The 22,739-nt window shown below is 42.2% G+C and overlaps 1 protein-coding gene across 1 annotated transcript in view; it reads right to left on the reverse strand.

Moving 5' to 3' along the window:
* Positions 1-14,637, reverse strand: part of etv4 (ETS variant transcription factor 4) — a 47,003-nt gene extending 32,366 nt beyond the window's left edge. Inside the window, exons 1-4 of the mRNA XM_074662766.1 lie at positions 14,474-14,637; positions 13,797-13,887; positions 13,591-13,638; positions 5,241-5,294 (exon numbers count right to left, since the gene is read on the reverse strand). Coding sequence (XP_074518867.1) covers positions 5,241-5,294; positions 13,591-13,638; positions 13,797-13,887; positions 14,474-14,530 — 250 coding nt within the window. The 5' untranslated portion in view covers positions 14,531-14,637. The remainder of the gene's footprint in view (positions 1-5,240; positions 5,295-13,590; positions 13,639-13,796; positions 13,888-14,473) is intronic.
* Between the last annotated feature and the right edge of the window lie 8,102 nt (positions 14,638-22,739).

Below are 22,739 nucleotides of genomic sequence, written 5' to 3' on the forward strand. Positions count from 1 at the left end.
GAATGAAGGTTCCCTCCCCTTAACTCAATGTGCTGCCTCAGCCCGTCTCTCACAACCAGCCCATTCATAAAACTGCACGGCTGAAGCTCATCTGTGTGTGCGTGTGTGTGTGTGTGTTAACGGTGCCAAGTGTGTTTGTGTGCACACTTGAGTGAGTGCATGAGAGGCTGTCAGAAGAAATCATGTGTTCACAAGAGACAGAAATCAAGTTTCACTCATAAGCAGAACAAAACAGTCGCTGAAGAAGTTCTGCCTCCTCCGAGAGCGAACTCTGCGACGAGGGAGCGGCGGTATCCATGCATATCTGGCAGGCACCTGGCTGTTTTTGCGCACTTTGTTGCATAGCAGCTGTATTTTGGAAAGAGGAGAGCACAGAGCTGCATGTTTCTCTTTTCAGGGGAAAGTAGGGAGGGGCTCGAGTCGCCCGTGGTCCCATGTGCCAAATAGGGTCCTGATTGGGCCAGTTCTGATCCAGAAAAACAACCCAAACAAGAGGACGGCTGTGAATTCATGACAAAGCAGAACGCAGAGAGCCAGAGGGACACACTGCTGGGAGGATTTGGTTCAACTGGGTTACTGGAACCTTTCCTTTCCTTTGTTACTCTCCTGCTTTCTTGGCTCCTTTCCTCCTCCAACCTTTGACCCAACACTGATGTCTTCTTCACAGAAAACCAAACCTTCAACTAAAGTCTGCCTCCTCAAAAGTTACCGTAGGATCAAGAACACAGGAACATTTCCTTTCTTGTTGGATTCTTTCTGCAACTTTTCTTACAACTGGATTCTTGTAATAGAAGGCTTCAAAGTGTTGCATTGCTAATTCAGAAACAGAAAGTATGAAATGACTCTTATCAGTCAGCGTCGCTGTTGAAGACAGACCAACTTTGGAGTCTTTGTCTTCTTTCTTTAATTTTCTTGTTTCTCGAAGACTAGAGATTTAACGTCTTAAACTTGATGTTACTCATGAGCAAAAACAATCATGTAAAAGCCATGCAACACCTTTGTAAGGATGCAACCATCACCAAGTGCACCACAGATGATACATTTTAGGCGCAACTGTGTCTCGCCAAGAGACATGGGGAGGATGGGAAAGGGTACTGGCAGCTGGTAAAAAGGTCTAGTCCTCTAGAGCCCCATTTCCACCAAGCGGTTTAGTTTGATTCGTCTTGGTACGGCACGCATTTTCAAGTGTTTCCTTTGACTAAAACTGGGACAGGTCCCCAAATGACCGAACCATACCGTCTCACTTTTTGGTACCCCTCTGTTGGGGTACCAGAAATAAGCTGCGTTTCCACCAAGTAGTCCGTTTCGGTTCGTTCCAGTTCGTCTCGGTACGGCGCGCATTTCGTAGCATTCCCACTGACTTTTCCCGGGACAGATTCCCAAATAACTGAGACAAGCTGTCCCACTTTTTGGGACCCTTTCGTATGAGTGCCAGACTGAACCGATCTGCTCTCGGAAGGTGGAGCTACAACCCTGCAGACCATTGATTGGTCAGTAGAATCGTCACTTACTTTGCTGGATGTCTTACATTGTTGCTCTTTGTTTACTGTGTCACGTTTTTCTTCTTCGTTGGATTTATTAGTGGGGTAAACTGTGTCGCGCAGCTACAGCGTCACACTACATGTGGTCATCAGCATCCAGCTTATACCCTGCCTACCATGAGGGGGCAAAGTTGACTGGAACGCAAACAAGACCAAGCTTAACCGAGACAAGCCGTACCAAACCACACTGATCGGATCAGACTGCTTGGTGGAAACAGGGCTTTACTGACCTGGCCCCAGAAGGTGGAGCAAGGAACACTACAGTCCATTGATTGGTTGATGGTTGAAAGACTTGTCACTTCCCATGCAACAGTGATAATACAGAACAACACCTAACTTGACCACCTGCCAATCATGCAGATGACGGATTTCTGGATTTCTTTCATTGTTGCTCTTTGTTTACTATGTTGCATTTTTCTTCTTTGTTGGTTTTATTAGCGGGATACACTGTGTTGCACTGCTAAGCTGTCACACTGACATGGCTATCAACATTTGGCTGACATGCTGCCTACCAAGAAGGGACTGGTTGGCAAACAGGATCCAATTTTACCAATCCAACTCGTACCAAACTGTACTGATCCGTACTGGACTGCTTGGTGGAAATGGGACTTGAAACACTAGTTGGCAGTGTGATTTCTCTGCTTGTAGTATCATCAGTTCCTGGTCCTGCTACATCCTCAAACCTGAGCGTATAATGTTTGTGTTGGAGCTGATAGATGATGAAATGCAGTGGATCAAACCGTGATATTCCAAAGAAGAAAAGAGGAGATGGAATATACGGTTTCTGGAATACTGCAGCCATACCAGACATGTCAGCGACTAAACGGACCATCACAGGGTTTGGCGTCTGTTAGCTCAGACTCAGAAGTATAAAACAGACTCTTGCATCTTTACATTATGCAGCCTCATGCAACCAAAGTTTAAAAAAGTGTTTCACTAACAACTCACAAACAAACTGAGGCGCTTGTTGGCCTGAGTTGAGCCTAAAATACAGACGGTACATTCTTTATCACGGTGTTGGCTGATTCAACTCGACCTCGACCCTTTACTCCCCACATGTCCCAGGAATAAAGACACTGGTTGAGTTCACTTGCAAAAAAAATCACTTGAATAGAAGCGAGGAAAGTTTAGAAAAATTCCTGCGCAGTTTCACCTCCTTCATTTTCTCCTCTCTCTGTTTCTGGACTCTCTGGAAAGCACAGTAACGGCGTTCTATAGCCACAACTTCCTATATAATTACTGCAAGGCACAAAACTAAACAATCGTCCCACACAGCTCTGAAATCGCTGGATTAGTTCACATCTTGGAACACTCAAAGTGTGTGTGTGTGTATGTGTGTGTGTGTGGAGACAGGAGAGAGGTAGAGAGAAAAAGGGAAAGGGGAGGGAAGAAGGGGGAGACCAGATTTTTAAATTCGACTTAGTTTGTGCAGACACAGGAAGGGAGGGAGGGGTTTGGAGTATCCACTCTGAGAGGAGGGGGTGTCAGAGGGAGCACAGCGAGGGGAGGGGGCTCTGTAGTACTGTAGGCCTTTTTTATGAATGAAGAGTGAAGGAGAGCAGCAGAGGGCTGAAAGAGGGAGAAGGAGCAGGGGGGAGGGGGAGGCACACTTCCTCTTACGCACGCAGGGAAGAAAATTTATGAATGGGTCACATCTCTCGAGCTGCTCCAAGTGTAAACAACATACTTGGACAAAGAGGAGCGAGCTCTCGGCGCAGGCAGGGCCCTGGCTGAACGCTCCGGCGCAGACATTCGACTGTTTCCGACACAAAAAGCAAAGTAATGACACGTTGGAGTTATTTTAATTAAACCTGCTCTATAAATTTGAGTGACACCTCAGTGAGTTTTTTCCCCTGCAGGCTGAAAACAGACAAAGGGATCTGTCCGACAGCTCAGCGTCAGGCGAGGATAAGATCTTGATGTGCTGTCAACACTGAGCATTAACCTCATCCCGTCTTGATGTGATTAACAGCACACCCTTCTTCTTCCAATCACACCAGGTCGAGAAAAATGATGTCGCAATCTTAACACCACTCTTTACCATGCAGGTCAGTAAGTACATTAAAGCTCCATGTTTGCATAACCTTCCTGCATTGGCAGCCTGCAGACAGAGCACGCTTGTTAGCCGTAAACTGAGGGACCAGATGAGATAGATTTACCAGATGTGCAGGTATTGCACAATCCCTCCTTTGCCCCCTCCTTCACTTCCCCTAATCTAACATTCCTGCATGTCCTCTCGTATTTTCGCCTTTGCCTTTACACTCTGTCTGTCTCTGCTCTTTCTGTCACTGCCACACCCTTACAGGTAACAACTTGACTCAGTAAACAGCCAGGTTTAATTTTACCACGGCGCCGTTTCCAGTAGAAGCCGCAATTATACTCCGGTCACCTGGGATTTGAGCTTCGCTTTATGCTTTTTTTTTACATGTTTGAGTTTCAAAACAGGTGAGTCACTTGTTTTGAAACGTACATTAAACACGCAGGAAGCTTTGAGTCGAGCATGGGAAAACTGCCGCCTTTGTTTGCCTTTAATAGACGCAGAGATGAATATATTTAAAGGCGCTTGTCAGCTTGAATTTCCCATAAATCAAAGCTGAATAAAGACGCTCTTACTGGACTCCGCGGCTATTGACTGAGAGCAGCAGGGACACTGTCTGTCAACGCAGGAGTGTCTCTGCCGCGTATAAGTGAGCTGCCCATCAAACCGGAGCCCCCATGACCCTGCAAATCATACCCCGCTCAAGCGTTAGCAAAAGGCCTGACAGCTGATTGGCTGGCAGGTCACGGGGTTAAGTAGACACGACCTCTGCGTGCCCCGAGGTTCATCTGCACTTCCTCCTCTGCATTGTTGGCCGTCCGACAGCGACGATCTCGCACAGGGCATGTGTCACGGAGAGGCCGAGCAGTTGTGACTCGGCGCGGGTTAAATCACATGATGTTTACACATAAAGGACACACGGGGCTTCGCTCGCAGGAAGCGCCTTTGACTGCGACTGAAAGCTGTCACTTTTACTTTGCGGCGGATGAGATTATTCTTGGAGGAGATTCAAGCCCCCTTTAGGTTCGAAGCATTTCAGAGTCATTGCTAAAAGATGGAGAAGCCCGCAGCAAGTTCAATGAGGCAGAAAAAAAGTGTTTGTAGAGCGACACGAACCCCCGCCCAGATCCTGAATCGCTATTGTTAAGACACAACAAGAAAGGGAAACGCATTCAAATAGGCGCTCAGTTGTGCAGCCCAGGAATTTGCTTTTCCATTTTACACCTTCCGATGTACACAAAAGCCAATCTTTGTACCTGTGCCCTGAATATTTTTTTACTGGTTTCCTGGGCCGTACCCATTCAGCTTTTCAAAGGCATGCAAATAGACGACCGCAGCACACAATACAGGCATCCAAATCCACCTCCTGATGACCGGCTCATTAGAGCCTCTGTTTCTGCACAGCTTTGTCTGCCAGAGAGATTACTGTAACATCAGCGGGTCACAGTATCCACAGCTAAGCCTCTGGCGGCCTCACGGCTCAAACCTGACCGCTGCTTTCTTCCTCATTCTCATGACATGCAGACTTAAAGACATGTAAGACTGTTCACTCACACCTGATTCAAAACATGACCACAAAATAATCTGTGAAGCAAAGAGCCAGGAAGCTGTTTTTCTGATGATGTTGAAACGCACAAGGACACAGAAAGTGGTGTACTCACAGTTCTCAGAATGAAAATCAGGAACAAATTGCTCGTCACTGTCAGGAACCTGAGCTGGAATGAGAAGAAAAAAACAACTTTATTATTATCATTACATTCAAATCAAATGTGACCTTTCTCTTTCTTTATTTCCTCCATCTTTCTGTTTTTTTTTCTCTGAATCTGAGCGAGGCTGGGATTCCTTGCATGACCTTCACTTCCTGAAACTTTGCAGCATGAGAACAAAAAAATCCTCAGAGATGTAAACATGTCGGCCTGGTTTGGAGGAGTGTTTAACAGTTTTCAGACGAGTCTTTAACTTTTTTAACAGATTTCTTTTTCACCACTATTAAGAAAATTTACCTCTCTATTCTACTTATGATTCCTTCTCTGTGTGCAGTGAGCTTTTATTTTGAAAGAATCATTTTTCTTTCATTAGGGCTTCAAATATCTGTAAAACTCTTAAATTTTGTTTTAACCCACTGACTACCTCTCCTTTTAACCCTTAAATTGTCACTTTCTAAAATGCAAGAGACATGATGTCTATTTGATTATGACCACTATAATGTTCCATCCAAAAAAAAAAAAAGAAAAAGAAATATATATATTTTGGGGTATTTGTTGGGTTGTTGGAGCACTGAGATCAGAAACCACAAAAATTCAGAGAAATCATTTCAAAGTGTAGAAATGACCCAGTCAGAGTGTTTTCATGAGAAGTCAACATCTCGAGATCGGCCATGTTGGAGGCACTCTCACAATAGAACTGAACTGAGATCCCAGGTATACAGGATTACTGTTAAACCAAATGATAAATTATTGCTGTGTTTTTTTGCTGTCGAAGAGATAAAAACCATCCAAAATACATTTGACTACCAAAAATTACCGCAAATCGGGGTGAGGAGTGCAAACAATTGTCCGAAAAACAGAGGAGATTGTGGCGACTTAAGCTCCATCTATATTTTCGAAACCATAATCTGCTCATCATTCGGATGTGTTCACACCATTTTCTGTCAGGTTGGTCGTGTTCTCTGTACAAAGCAGGGGCGGTGTCATTGGTGGGCCTCACAGTCCCAGGCCCACCTCAAACTTTTCTTTTAAGAGATTTTTTCTTTATTTGATTTTTTAAAAGATCGGTTTAAAGAGGAATCTTATAGAATGTTGTCACTTTATGCTTGTTTGATTATTGTTAGATGCCCTGTCCTTATAAAATAAGCGTAGTTTGGCAATCTTTTAGCCTGTTGGTAAAAAAGTTATGTATCATTCGGTCTTGTGTTATACTGGTAGGACTAGGGAACTATTTGGGGAAAGACTGTAGATTTTTATCTTTTATTTAACTGTGGTTAATGTTGCTGCTATTACAGCCTATAATACATAGTAAGTTGAGGCGGTGCAACCCATTGGTGCATTCGAGGTCTACTCTTTAGCCAGTACCATTGAGAGCCATTGCTGTTTGATGCACTAAAATGTTATCAGATATTAAAGGATCAAAGCAACCAAATCTGCTTTAAAATTTACACAGTAACAGCTAGGGATGGGTACCTTTCCCATTTAATACGATGCAGTGCCAATTCCCAGTACCTGGCAATGGCTATTGGTACTCAACGGTACCAATTTTCAGTGCTTTTGTGTGTTTATGTGGTAAAAATATCAATTTCTTTAATGATAAAATGTATTTTTATTCTTCAATATATAACCTTCCAATGCTGTGTTCATGTCCAAAATGGGAAATCACCTACTCTTCCTCTCCCTCACAGTCACAAGGATGCATTTAGGTACCTAAACATGGTGCCTTTTGATTTTATGTGAATCAGTACCTAGTCGGTACCTATAAAAGTACCACATTTTTGTAATTTAAGGCCTACCCACAATTGAAATCCTGGCTCCGTCCCTGATCCATAGAATCTTAAAATCATACTTTAGTAAAAGTGAACTTACGATGGAGTATAACTTTGATTGAGAGCCAAATCACACCAATAAATAGGACATAAGTAAAACTCAGAGTCTTTCAAGGGGCTTTTTTAAAGTGCTGGACCCACTTTCCCATAAAAATATAGTAGTAACATTAATGTTTTTAAACCTTTTGATAGAAAATGATAAAGATGCTAACGCCTCATGTGGATGTCTCTGGCTTATTAGGCGTAATTTTTCAAAAACATCTTTTTTTCTCATTGGCTGAGTTCCTCACAATATGTATGAGTGTGCTCTGTGTGTTTTTTCACATTTGTTGGTGGATTAGACATCACAAATCTTAATTTACTGTGCACTTCTATTTCCATCTATTCACTGTTTACATTTGTGTGCCTCCAATATGGCCGTGCACCCAGGTAACTACACAAGCTCTCTATCAAAAAGTCATCTACAAAGTGGTTGAGCAGCAAGTTAAAGGGTTAAAGTGTAAGTAGGAAGACGGTAATATGGCAATGACGATATGATCAACCACGGAATGACACATTACAGTAGGACAGGACAAGTTATGACATGTTAGGATCTTCAAACCACACTTCTCATCTCATCCTCATTTTTTCAGCGACCTTTTGACACAATACCAATTTTCATTTCCAAAACAAACTCGCTCCTGTTCGAGGCTCAGAACAGCTGAGCTGGTACGAGCAGCCATCAGTCAGTTTCCTCTCACTTCCATCAGAGAAATCCACCCTGACTGAAACAGCCCGTTCTGGCTAAACAACTGTGGAAATCTGTCAAGTGCTGTGAGAAAGCAGCCACTCATACTTAAATCCTCTCTGCCCTAAAGTGTCGGGGACGCTAAGAGAAGTCTGGACTTCATCTGCTGCGTAAATGAGGAATTGCTGAATACAAGCGGATATAAAAGGAGGAGACCTGAGGCAGAGATGTGGGGGAGTGAAAGAAGGGCAAGCTGGGGTTAAAACACTTGTTAAATCTTCCTGTCAAGTGGAAACAATCTGCAGTTCGTTTCTTTAGATTTAATCAAAGTACATCAGCTTCTCAGAGGCAGAGCCAGGGAGGAGAGGTTTGTAAAAATAAACGGCTCGATCAATGATACGTGCTTGAATGTGATATCTTCACCTGATCCCGTGGTGTGGGTTTCAGCAACACTCTCTCAAAATGAACTTCAGCTAGGATGCATCAGAAACAGCCGAGTCAGCGAAGCCCGGCCCAGGTGCAGCCCGGCTCCACAGACACCATTGTGCAGCTCGCTTTTTTACGGAATCTGAACCCATTCACAATTGTGCTTTCGGAGCTTTTGACACTGAATCAAACAAACAGTTCGGAAAAGCCCGAATCATTCGACTGCCAACATCCTACGCGGGGTGAGGAGGTCACATTCAGCAACAGTGGATGGCGTTGGGATCACCTCTCTTCGATTTAAGCGACACAAACTCAGAGCAGAGCCCTTTGGAGTCTGGAACGAATCCAGCTGCGCAAGTTTTCTCTGAGCTTTTTAAGAGTTTCCATCGCCTGAGCCTCACACTTACGTCAGGGTGCGAGCTAACCGGGAGGGAAAAGTTGATGTGTATCATTAAATAACATGAACTCAATCAGGGGCGTAATGGGCTGCAAAACAAAGTGGTGTCAAGCTGCGAGTTCTTCGCCACCTTTTTGCTGAAAATGGACCAATTCCCTGTTCTTTCCACCTCATGTGTCAGGTAAACAGCAGTTATATAACAAAGGATAGTCTCCTCTATTGGTTTGTAGGACCTAGCGTAGCTTTGCAGCTAAAGGATGAGGCTGTAACTCCATCCGTGAGCCTAAATGTGTCCCACATTTCAACCTCAGCTGTCTTTTTGTGTCTCTTTTTATCCACAGGTTTATTTTGCAATCAGTGCAACATAAAACAGAAACCAAACTCCAGAGACAGACTGAGAGGGGAGGGGGGCAGAGGACAAAAAGAGGAAATAAGAAATTCAAATCTACTTTCTTGTCGTCGCACTGCTCCTTCCTGTACAGAGGAAACCGGATGACAGCGTTTTTGGAGCATGTTCAGATAAATTACATTGATTTCTTATGTAACGCTGCATCCTGTTGCTTACTATACCATAATAATATTACCCCCTTTTAACTTTTCAGTCCTTCGCCCTCGGGGACGGGGGCTGTATATCGGCCCTGCTCTGTATGAGACAGAGCAGGGCCGATATTCAGCTCTGCAGACCCAACAATCAATCATTTCTGCTAGTTTCAACATGTCCAAAAGGGAACACGCTGGCCCTCATAAAGAGGAGCAGAGACACACGGACCAGCATCAGACGTGAACTCAAACCCAGAGCGTCTGTGCACTTTCCTGTGCGTGTTAGTGTGTGTGTGCGATTTGTTTCCAGGAACACATCGTCAGGGGCTTTGAGATGCAAGTCAGCACAAGAAGGAGAGTGTATTTATACGAGCGCAGACGCATGTTCTCCCCGATGCTTCCAGGCACCTTGAATGACTTTTTTTTTTCTCTCAGTGGGAGATCCTGGGAGGAGCTAAGCTGCCGCAGTCATATAAACCTAAAGGCCAAAGTGAGACAAGATGTGACAAGCTCCTGAACTCTTGCCATTCAACGCTTCACCCTTTCTGTGTCTCTTTCTCTCGCTTCCGCTCTCCTTCAGCGAAGAAAGAAAAAAAAAGAAACTCCCTCCAGCTAACCGGTTTTTACAATCTTGGTGAATCCCTCACAACTACAATCAGTCATGATAAGGTCTTTAATTAATGCAGCAGGAAAGGAGAGGTCTTAGCTGGGGAAGCTGAAAACAAGCCAGTACTTAGGCTTAAATAACACTTTGATAGTGAAGGTATACTTCCATCTTTCTCCCCCCTTTTCCCCCCTCTACGCTTTCTGAAACCTAACAATAATCTGCCTCACAACTTTTTAACCATACACATGAAATAAAACCACTTTTTAAAGAATTGGTTCACCACAAAACACAAAATCAACCCATTTCCTCTAATTCTTTTCAGTGCTAATCCTGTGTCTTGGTTTTGGTTTTGGCTTCATTTTTGTGCACAGACAGCTGGGCCAGAGATTTACTCTGCCATCTGAATACACTGCACATGAATGAGATGGATAATTTGTGTTTTTTGTATCCATAAAGTGACACACATGTATTTTATACACTGACAGGAAGATTTCTTTCCAAAACTAGCATCCTACGCTACGACCTCTACTCATGAGGACTACAACAAAGTGGTTTTCATGAAATCTGACACCTTAACACAGAGATTATTCATTTTTTAATCATTATTTTTTAGGAGTGGTTACCAAATTAGATACTTATATAGATACCAACTGAATTCTGTCAAAAGTACCAGGTACTAATTCACAAAAAATCAAAAGGTACCATGTTTCCGTAACTAAATGCTTCCTTGTGACTGTGTGGGAGTGGAAGAGTAAGAGATTTTCCACGCTCGACATGAACACATCATTGTAAGGTCATATTTTGAAGAATAGATATGTTAAATTGAAATAAAAGTTACATTTTATTATTAAACTAATTGATATTTTTTTACCACATAAACACAAAAAAGTACCGAAAATTGGTACCATTGAGTACCGGTACCAATTGCAAGGTACTGGGCATAGGTACCCATTCTTATTATTTATCCTTTATGGCCACATTAAAGCACCTAGAATTAATAAAGCCCGACTTTTCATGTGATGTCCCTTTCACTAGATGTAGATATCCAAAAATACTGTCACAAACAAGACGCAATAATCTAGAAATATGCACAACAACACATTAAAAAGCAAATCTAGCTCAGTTAAACAAGCAAACAAGCAGCTAAAGTCTGAGTTGAAGACATATATTTTAGTGTCAATTTTAAAGTGAAATACTCTAAACCATTAAGACTTTAAAAACCAAAACTTTTGGTTTCATTGTATAAACTTAGGACCCTGATATCTGAGTCTGAGCAGGAATGAGATCCTACAAAGCCAAAGTTCAGGTGACAAAAAGTGTTTCGGAGAGAGTTTTTGACTGAGACTGAAACCCCTGAATACAAATGGGCTCCAACTCCTAAGCGACACCCATTGTCTCTGCATTGTCTCTGTCTGAGTGAGACGCCGGTGTGAAGTGAACTTGCCGGCTTTCGACGCTGCATGAGAAAAGGTGAGAAAGCTGACGTGGACGCAGCAGCATTGTCTCCACTGTATTTAAATCTCCTCTGATGGTGACCTCTTCACTTCCTTACAGTCTGCTGACCTGGGCTGTATTTTTATGACTCATGAAGGACTCTGGACTGTTTCAAAGTGACAGAGTAGTTCTTAGAAATCACATTTGATCAATAACAAGAGCCCACAGTCGGAAAGATCACTTTATATGAAAAGAGTTTGCAGGAAAACACAGCCGGGGGGCGCTGTCATGGATTCTGGGCTCCTTGAATTAATGTTATATTGGGCCTTGCCACTTTACTGACAATGATTATTTGATTATTCTTAAAGGCCACTCTGAGTCATGTGCCTTTAGATCTATACAAGCTTCAACTCCACATATGAGGCCCCTGAACGCACCACAACATTTCTGCTTCAACAATTGACATTTTCAAGAAAGAAACTTCAATTTTGCAAAAAAAAAAGAAAATAAAACAAGCCCCAAATCATCTTAAATCTCTAAATCTCCAACAAAATATTTCTTGCATTTTCAATCAAAGGGAACAAGTTATCATGACATATCATTTGCCGATTTTCTAATTTTCTGCAACAGACATTCAAGACTCACAATTTATACAGTAACCATTAGCTAGCTTTTGAAGTAGATGAGGAGAAATGCTTCTTATTGACAAAATTGCCTCTATATTCACATTCATCCTCTTCTCCAAACAGCTGATAGAGTGAGCCAAACACAGCACCATGAGCTGCAAACAACAAACAAACATCTTTTTGTGAGGTGGACGCTCAACACAGGCTTTATCAGACCGATGCGGCTCACATTAAATGTCAAAAATGAGTGGCATTTCCCTTTAAAGCTCCACATCAAAGCACATCAAAGCAAGCGCACACATCCAGATTCACACCTCCTGCTGCAGCTCTCCTGGTTTCACTCACAGGTTTCTCCGTCCTGCTCCTGAGCTGCTGCAGGTTAAAGTCCACAAACAGACACGGTGACTCACAGCCCGCCTGGCGTACTGTATAATTACTCTATTAGAGCTCACATCATCATCGCACTTATTAAAGTCTACTAGCTGACAATTGCCTCCGACCGGGCCTCATTTCATCGCTATGTGCCTTTGAGTGACACGAGCCAAACAGGCTGTTTGTTTGCATTGGCTGCAGGCTGGCACGCACACTACATGCCAACATGGCCAAAATAGGACATGTTCAGAGCTAATAATGTCCGGTCTGTGCTCCTCATGGGGGATTTTTTTTTCATATTGAGTGATGTTTTATGAATGTACAAGCTGCATCACAGAGATTAGAGTCAGATTCAGACAAACTGGACTTTATGTCTTCCTCTTAAAACCACAGATTTCAAAAACATCAGATAAAATCAGACTTTTATCAACTTAACATAAACAGAAAGCAACAGTAGGAAAATGCTGTTTTACGATTGATAGAAATCAGAATGGGTTTTTTTTTTCACTTATCTGTCCAAAAACAATCGAATTTGAAAATTTACTCTCAATTATTCCTGTTTGGTTCAACTTTTAGGGAGTTTTTTTAACTATAAGGAGATAAACTATTTTTTATCTTATTATTATGCCACTTTTATTTCCTATCAATGCACTTATTCCAAAAAATAAGACAAATGTAGTGCATGAAATTTAATTTCCTTCACTAAATAAGTTTTAACCACATCAACAAAGTGACGGTACATTGAATTATTCAATTAATTGTCTTACAAGTGTTACAAAAGTAATTTATGTAATACATGTGTAATACATGTGTAATACATGTGTAATATGATCCCTTATCCAACCCAACTTCACATGAGACTTTGAATGCATTACTCCTTTAAAAGTGACATAAAATTAGAGATAAATAATAATAATTTTTAGGTCTTGTGGGTCTCAGGTCTGCTTTTAATCCCCCAAAAGTAACCAAAAAAGTAAATTATCCAACATGTTAGTGATACTCTCCCAGAGTTTTACGCATCTGAAGCCTTCAGTCAAATATGGTTTGTGGTAAATGTGTCTGCATTCCTTGGGTTTGAAGATAATTAACTACATTTGATTTATTTTGGCAGGGTGTTGTGCTGACTATCCTTTCAAGAAACTGCAAAAAATGCAAATATCTTTATTTTGATTATGATTCCTCAACAGTTTTTTGGACAGATGAGTGTATTGGTCTTATTTTTAGGAGTCATTTCACCACACTCTGCAGACAGACAGACACAGAGGAGCCTCATGACTGTTGTAAGTTGTGAAATCACAAGAGTAAAGAAGAGTTAAGGAAGAGAAGCAGCCTTCAGGCAAGTCTCACCTTCTGTGAGCCATGTCTCCTGGAGTTGGCTTAAATCCTGGAAGAGGTCTGAACATAGATAAAAAGAGAGTCTAATGAGTCCACAAACCACCAAGAAAGACTCACTGATACATGTTTGACCGCCCTCTGATATTTAGATACAGAAACTCTTTCTGACATGGCCTGGGGTTTGATAGACCATGATGTAAACATGTGTCATACTTTACCTTCAGATTCCTGAGGGGGTAATTCTGTGTCCATGTATTTCCTTTTCGCTGCCATCAACAGTCTATTTAGGGGCCCATTTCCATGCGACTTCTGCAAAACACATAGATGTGAAGAGAGGAGAAGTGAGAAAACAGACTCCCATCAGGGCATTTCCAGAACACCAGTGTCAGAGGAGCTAATGGCATGTTAAATGTGGCATGTGGAGCGCACAGAGCGGCAGAAAACACTTGGACACTCGGGGGGGAAAGCAACAACAAAGAATAATCAGAGTAGATTCAGCTTGTATTTGTTTAAAGAGAGCGATATGAGGCTGTTACAGCTTAATGTGAACATGAACCTCCGCTGGTTACAACATCTTCCACAGCAATCTTTGGGAAAAACAAACGCGCTGCTGCGTCCGAACAAAGTGACCATTTGGCACACTTTGACACTTCGCTTAACGCACACAGGAAACCACATCAAAACAGAATTAAATGCAAAACTTAATTCGCTTACATTGGGATCACTTTGTGTCAAAGTGGGAGAGAAATGTTAGTTTTGTCTCGCGCACTCATACAGCTGCTCCGGCCAAAAGTCGTGCAGACGCGAGACGGAGAGACACGGATAAAGCCCGGTAGCGGAGTCATTAAAAGAGCTGGAAAAGAACAAGCATTAAAGTAACAACATCCATACGTACATTTGCTAAAGTGTAAGGCACTTGCTGGTCCAAATATCCATCCATCTTATAATCCATCCGTTAACCGTTTGTGGTCATTTAGGCTGAGTTGAGTGCGATCCACGCAGCCTGCAGGGAGAGGAGGGAGCGCTGCTTGTGAATGGAGCTGCGTGGAGGCTGCATGCATAATGAGCTCCATTCACAAAAAATACCGAGGGGAAGTGATGGCGAGTGATTACCCAGCGGGCTGCTGCCCTCTTTACAAATCTCTTTTTTGTGTATGTGACAGACAGCTCGTCGTGTAACTTGCTCAGGTATGGCGAGTTTTACACCTTAGGCGCTTTATTTCTGCAGCTTTTACGCAAAGTGGAGTTTCTCTTCATTTCTTGAGTTTAAACAAGAAAATCGACTTAAAACTCACACTCAGCTCATAAATTAAAAACGGATTCAATATGAGTGTAATTTATTGGTCTGTTTTGTGGGCTTTTTGCCACGTCTGCCCACTGATCACCATGCAGGCTCCACTTTCTTTCGGAAACAGTCCAGCGCTCAAACTGTGACGGGAAACAGATGTTGCGTTTGAGTGCAGCCACAGCAGAAACGCTGAGCTTTATTGAGCAGAGAAATAAGCGACACACGCACTTCAAAAAATGATTTTCAACGCGTTTATGTCGAAATGTGGTGACTTTAAGCGCCAGCTGTGCTGTCATTCCTCAAACAGACATGTTTTTGGCGATAAAAAGCGAGACTTGCTTTTCTCGCTCGGAGCCAGACGAAGCTCGTGATTGGTGCATTTCCTCTTTCAAGGGCTCGAATTTCTCCCCTTTGTCCGGTTGAATACACAGACTTATGAATGAAGTCTCGGTTCCCTCCACGAGCCAATCACAAGCCTCATAGTCGGGCTCCTAGCAACCGTGGGCGGAGCTTGCAGCGCACGAGCCAATCAGCTGCGCGCAGACTGCGGGCTTTATACTGGATTTTCCAGTTGTTTTTCATTCACAAAAAGGGAGAGAGGGAAAGTTAGGGGGAAAAAAACTTCCATTCATAAAAACCTGCCCTGGCACGAACGTCCTGACATGTTTTTCTTTCTGTGCTCAGACAAACTCTTGAACTTGTTTACCTCATTTCGTGTCTCTGCCTCTCGGGTTTGACAAGCAGGAAAAAGTGGCACTACCTCTGCAGGAGACTTTGACAATAAAAGCAGCTCCAAAAGTGACGTAAATCAGTGCAGGGAATATGCATTCTCACATTTTTGCGGTTTAAAGTCCACACTGCAGTGAAACCACAGGATGTAGGGCTGAAGTCCTCCTCGAAGTTTGTACACAAGAGTGAGGAAACGCTCGCTGTGTCTGAAAGCGAAGCCACAGAGGCTGTTTATTAAAGAGGAGACAGAGCTCCTAGAGGCAGCACATACTCTCCCTCCTCTTTGTTGATATTCAATCTCAATACCAGGTGATACACTATATGTTATTTCCTGTCTCATGATATTTAGATGAACACAACAGGCCATGAATATTGCATCAGCCCTTCTCCGGCTGTGAACCTCAGAGCAGGACAGGATGAGGGTTTAGAAGTGAGGCATGATGGCAGAAGAAAGCAGCAAAGACAAAATAAGTTTCTTTCAAACTGTAGGGTAGAGGTTCCTGTTTGTTTTGGGAGCATTTAGAGTCAAGAAGTTTGAATCACAAACTAAACTTTGACCCCAAACAGTTTCTGCTGATGCTTTCACTTCCTCTGTTCCTCTTTTTATTCCAGAAATGCAAGCATGACTAAACATTATGATTTTGTAACCAGTGATTGGACTATTTTAACCTTTTGCATGAAAGTGTCTCATTTTTCAATGAATGGAAAAAGTGATTTTGGTTTCCTGAATCACACTTTCATATTCAGGGTTGAAGAAACCATATTTTTCATTCTGAATCTATGACCTTTATTATGTCCTGATAGAAGATAAGATGGATTACTCAAAGAGGCTGTTAAGAGTTTCTGAGTGATCTTTAAATTTAATACCTGATAGTAATCCACAACTTAAAATGAGATTATCAGCAACAATATAGGTTATTCCTAAATGCTACTTTTTAGCTTCCTGATTGGGTCAGACAGGTGATTTAGCCACGACACACCAAAGTCTTTATGCTGATGAAGTTAGGAAGAAAGAAGAAAAATCTGTGTTTATCTCTGCCGGTCCAAACAGGATAGATGGGAGACATATATATGGGAGAGTGACAGAGCACAAGCTAAAGGCTAAATCACAAGCTAGAGGCTCAACCACAAGCTAAAGATGAAAAACAAGCTAAATGCTAAAACACGAACTACAGGCTAAAACATGGGCTAAAGGCTAAACTTCCCACTGTGAACTCGTACTGGATTAATGAACTTCAAACTAAAACTTGTGACATCACATCACTGCCTACACAGTATGATAACATAATAATGCAATGTTATTGTTCCTACAACACGTTCTAACCCAAAATTCCACGTAAGTCTAAATCTCTAAATAACTATCCAAATACATGTATTTTACTTAATATTCATGGGAAATAATGTGAAAAAGGTGAAGATACCAAGAAAATTATAGAGCACAAACACAGACAATCTACACTATGACGCCACTCGAGACAAAGTTGACGGTGCTAATGACCGCATAGCGCTACATAGCTGTGTATTCACATGCACTCCGGGTCAAAAACTAGCAGAAGTCATAGGAGCTTACGAACAGAGCAGCGTAACTTCAAAACCTTCTTTATTTTCTTATGTACATATATTTATTGGCGTTGTAAAGTCGAAACGACGTACTTTTCAGTGCATTAATCAATACAAAATATGTGTAAATATAACAACAAATATCATTAAATATAAAGTATAAGCTTCTGTTACCTTATGCGCCATTTCCCCTCCACTGTTTCACTCAAATAAGCAAGTTGCAGGCTCTTTTGGTGAGTGAAATGATTTAAATTGTGCTTATAATGTCTGCCATGTTGGTTTGTTTACATACCAGAATTCTTTGCGCTCAAACCAAAGTCGGAATTTGCCTGAAACACTTTCAGGTCAGAATTCTAGGATTTCAACTAAAAAAATTTTGAGTTACAGGTTGCCTGGAACACAGCATAAAACACAAGCTAAAGGCTAATACACGAGCTAATGGCTAAAACACAAGCTAAAGGCTAAAACACAGATTATGCTAATGTCCATTCCAACCCACAGTCAGCAGTTATTCTGCAGTGGTCGGTTCAAACTTGAGAGTCTATCAATAAAATGAAGAGTGAGGTTATGTTAGCTCTGCAGAGAGTCTTTGACATCCCTTTAGCTTAGCAGTATGAGTGTAACGACTGAATACATACATTGAGGCGCCTCTTTCAGCTGAAGTTACAAACCTTTCAACTTAACAAAATCAACCAAACTTTATCCCAGAGGTTTAGGACACAAATAATATCACCAATTAAAATCTGTTGTTTACATTTACTGCACATATTTCCCTCCTGACCCCCGTACGTGAGCCCAAAAAGAAGCAGTCAACAGCCGTTAAGCTAACACCTGCTCCTGAGGAGCTTATGCTGATGGTTCATAAATCTGTGTTGCTTTTTTTTAACATCCTCTTTCTGTCCCTGGTTTTCAAGCATGACTCAGTGTTGTTGTGTTGTTGCCAGACAGTACTGTAAAACTGATGACAATGCTTAAAAAAAAGGAGCACGTGCTAATCCATGTGACACAAAATGCAAGTTATTGGAAACAACTTTCAAAATTTCCCTCCTGAAGGGACATTTTTACTGACTCCTAAATCACTTCTGTTTTTATAAGCCTGTAATTTTATTCTGACACATTTGAAGTGGATAAATAAAGCTAGTCTTGTAGTTGTTGTTTTTTTTTTTCTTTGAGCAAAGTCTTTAAAATCTAGAGTGAGATCTGTCACATGGGATTTCATGAACACAATGTGGAAAAAGCTGACTTTGAAATGCGGCACGTGTTTGGAGACCACATGTGTTTTTAATCCACACATCTCCAAAGTGAAAAAAGAAAAACACCCAGAAGAGGACAGCCGTGTTGGAGAAACACCTACCTTTACCGTTCTGTTAAAGCAGATTACACAGGATTTACAGCTTCTCCAGATATCTGAAGATGAATAGTAAAGACAAGGCAGCTCCCATACATCACCTCAGAGTCTTTCATTAATGCACACACACACAACACGGAGCTGAGGGCATTGTGAATCCACATCCCTGAGTCTAATATGGCTTTGTCAGCAGAGAGATAAGTACTGACAGAGACAGAGGGGAGACATTTTAAGTTCAGTGCGGTGCTGTGGAGTGGACTCAGAGTGCTTATTGATCAAAGCTGGCTGCACTTGATGGATGGACCAAATGTTGTTAGAGCTTCAGCTGTTAGCCGCTGAGAGACAGAGAGATGTGTGGAAACAGACAGAGACAGAAAAGAGAAAAAAGAGTGAAATACCTTTAAAGAGACACAAGTAGAAAAGGTGGAGGAGAGGGCAGAAGGAGCCGGAGGCCGAGGCGTCTGTGGGGGATGGTGATGTTTAGACGCCTTGTCGACAACACCTCTCTGTCTTTCCTCTGTGGAGCTTCATCTTCCTCTCCCCTCACCCTCCTACTCCTCTTCTCCTCCTGATAAGGCCGATGGTGACCGATAAACAAATGAAGATCTGTGATAAAAGCAAGGACATCACACAGGGACTTACAGGAAACATGATTTAGACTTCTCATTGCTGCAGATTCTGGACTTTTTGCAGCATTTATCAGTACAGAAACTTCGGGGTCCTTAAACCTAATTTTCCACCAACAAAAACTGAGCATAAACACTTCAAATACGAGCAAATCTCAAGGTTTGTTCAATCTTTGCACACTCCTTTTTCTTGTTTCTGTTTTTGCTGACCTATTTCAATGTCTAAATTCTAAAAAAATAAAAACAATTCTCCTAAAAATCTCCTTCAAAACCTCTTTATCACAATTCAAGAGAGTCAAACAAAAAACATGTTGAACTTCTCCGTTTGGTAACATTTAGGCACACAGCAATTTGGCTGTTATGCAAGATCGGCGTCAAACTCTGACGCACTCACCAGGTGCTTGGCTGTTCATCACAGCACCACTAAAACAAACGCCCAAACTCCCTGGACGAAAGAATAAGGCCTGCGTCTTTTACCTGATACAGAACCTGAGGGTTTATTCCTGATGTAAAAGCTCGTTGTGTAAAAATAAAGCCCGCTGTTGTTTCTCATGCCCTTGGAGCTTGCTTACGTTGCGGTGCCAGGAGACAAACTTTTTCCAAATCTACCGTTTTCCAAAGGCCAAAAATAACACCAACTCTACGCAAGTTGTCTGATTTATGTCACATCCTTACCACGAGATGCTGCCAAATCTGGACCCCCCAGGGCTGCCTCGTGTCCTGCTTACGCAAAATTCCAACCAGGCTCCTTTTTTTAAAGCTGGATATTTCCTCAGCAAACAATACCCACCTGAAAATAACTCCAGACCAAATAGAGCCTGATGTGTTTGTTGCATGATTTTTAAAAACCCAAAGAGGACTTCCTTAAAAGGTCACGCTGGATTATTTGAACTTGCAACCTTCCTGGAGTGATCCCATTGTTTAGGGCGTTAGATGTTTTTACAGACACGCAACTTGAGTATAAAAAAAGGCCCAAAATAGAAAACTGACTGACTTCGATTTTTGCGTCATTTCTTTTCACATGATTGGATCTAAGTGTGATATTGATTTCAAACACCTTCTCCTCCTGCAGCAAAGGATTTTCACCTCCTGCCACTGAGACGTATCAGTGATTTCCCACCCAGCACCACCCGCTGGAATTCCTGGCAGCGATGTTCAGTCGGCGTCCAGACAGCTTCACGCCCCTCAGCTGATCTCTGCTCAAAGCAACAGATGAGCTTCAGTGGAGGTGTGTGAGACAGAAAGAGATCTTTATTAGTGTGTTAAAGAGAAAGTGTGCGTCATGTTTAATGCATGGGTGTTCCTATATCTCCTCCTCCTCCTTCTCTTCTGTCTGTGTGTGCTGTAAAATCCACCCAAGGCCTGTTCTTCATTCCCCCAGGACGCTGCACCGTTGCTGGGATGCCTGCTTGTGTAAAGCCATAGTCAGGAAATGTCACTGTTGGCATCTGAGGAGGGCGAGAGCGCCAACCCAAGCGTGCCTCCCAGCCACCTGCGGCCCAACCTCCTCTGTGGCAGACACTGGCTCGCTTGTTTGTTCACCGACCATTCCCTGCCATCGCCCTCCAAACGCAGCCTGTCTGGCCTGTGAAAGATCAATCAGGTGAGCACAATAGCATTTATTGGGCTGTTTTTGACTGGCAGAGCTGAAGAGAAGGAGCTGCCATGCAGCTGCACCGGCACAGCTGAGCTGCCAGAGAAAACACAAAGCTGAGTCTACAAGCTCCCCCACACGGACCCACGGGCACTGAAAAGGACATTTTGAGGCTTTGAAAGTGGACGAAACAGTTAAACTTTCACCTCATCTGAGCTATTTCATCTGGTTTTAATAACTAATTAAATTGCTGTTCACTACACTCCAAAATAAAATGGCAAGCAGCTTGAATAAATAAAATGTTATTCTGTTTTTAGGCTGTCAAATAATTCATGTCTTCCTGAAAAAAACAACCAACGACCCTGCTTCTCATGTTGTGGTTATAGATTGTACATGTACGCACTCTTGATGACATCATCCACTGATTTCCTCATTTGGTCAACTAATCCAGTTATTTGTTGGAAATGTAAAAAGTGTCGAAAACTTGAGCTTGGCTACCTAAAATTACTAAAACATTCTCGACTGTCTGTCTACGACCACACCCTGATTTCCTCGAACTAATGCATGCAACTTTGCAATTATTCACTTTATTAAGAATTACACACCACAGAGGACAAATATGAAATTCCAAACTGCAGTTTATTTAATCATTTTGAGCGTTTACTTCCTTTTTTTCCCCCTTTAATTTAAGCATAAATTATGTCTTATTTTCTCTATCATTAATGTTTTCCACAAGATGCTATCAGGAGGATCTGTTTTAATTGGACTGCATCACCACCTTGTGGCCCGGAGTCTCCGCACACTGTCGTAATGCACTTTCAGCGAGGCTTGTCTTTGTTTTGGAATTAAACGGAGATCGGATCAACAAATTTTCTTTGTTCAAGTCAACTTTTTACTAGATACAACACGCCCAAATAATGTATTTATCAGTACAGTTACATAGTGCTAAGGTTCGAAACATTACATCAAGCAATCGTTTTAGCAGCCGGCTGTATGTAGTGCTATCGGCAGTCCTGTGTTCCGATGTATCTGTAGGCTAACATGAGAACAAGTTTACACTGTCAGTTTGTAAGTAGTATACTAGCTGTCTGTATTTAGCATAGCTGACAGCTTGGTGCTCTAAGACATGTCTGTAATGTCCTGCCAGTCATTTACCAATCAGAGCTAACGTTACCTCACTCTTCATTTTATTGATAGACTCTCAAGTTTAAACAGACCACTGCAGAATAACTGCTGACTGTGGGTGAGAATGGACTTTGTCACATACAGTGGCTTTAGCTCATGTTTAAGCTTCTGCCTTGTGTTTTAGCCTTTAGCTCATAGTTTAGCCTTTGGCTCGTGTTTTATCCTTTAGATTTTGTTTAACCCTTTAGCCCATGTTTTAGCCTTTAGCTCGAGTTCTAGCCTTTAGCCTGTGTAGAGCCATAAGCTTTTGTTTTATCCTTTAGCTTTTGTTTTCCTGAGCCTTTAGCCCATGTTTAAGCCTTCAGCTTGTGTTTTAGCCTTCAGCCCATTAGTGTGTCCCAAATCGCATACTTCCATACTGTGTACTCAAAATTTTCAAATTGAGTGTACTAAGCATACTACATACTCACTGGCTTAGTGCGCAAATTTTGAGGGTGTAGTGCTGTCCCAAATCGCATACTGCCGAGCGCCATACTTACCGGGAATGATGACATGATGTCGACCCATGTTTAAGCCTTTAGCTTGTGTTTAAGCCAATAGCTTGTGTTTTAACCTTTAGCTTGTGTAAAAGCCTTTAGTCTTTGTCTTAGCTTATACTTTTTTTTCTTTAGCCTTTAGCTCTATTGTAGCCTTTAGCTTGTGTTTTAGCCTTTAGCCTGCTTTTTAGCGTTCAGGTCGTGTGTTAGTCTGTAACTGTGTTTTTGTCTTTAGCTTGGGTTTGAGCCTCCAGCACATAATTTGGCCTTTAGCTTGTGCTCCATTACTCTCCTGTTAAGCTGTCTCTTGTCTCTTGACGGTAGCTGCAGCATTTCAGAAAATCCCACTCATGAG

Source organism: Halichoeres trimaculatus, unplaced genomic scaffold (assembly GCF_033239565.1).
Source record: "Halichoeres trimaculatus isolate MK-OKI-2021-1 unplaced genomic scaffold, fHalTri1.1 fHalTri1_scaffold_23, whole genome shotgun sequence".
Classification (NCBI taxonomy): Eukaryota; Metazoa; Chordata; class Actinopteri; order Labriformes; family Labridae; genus Halichoeres; species Halichoeres trimaculatus.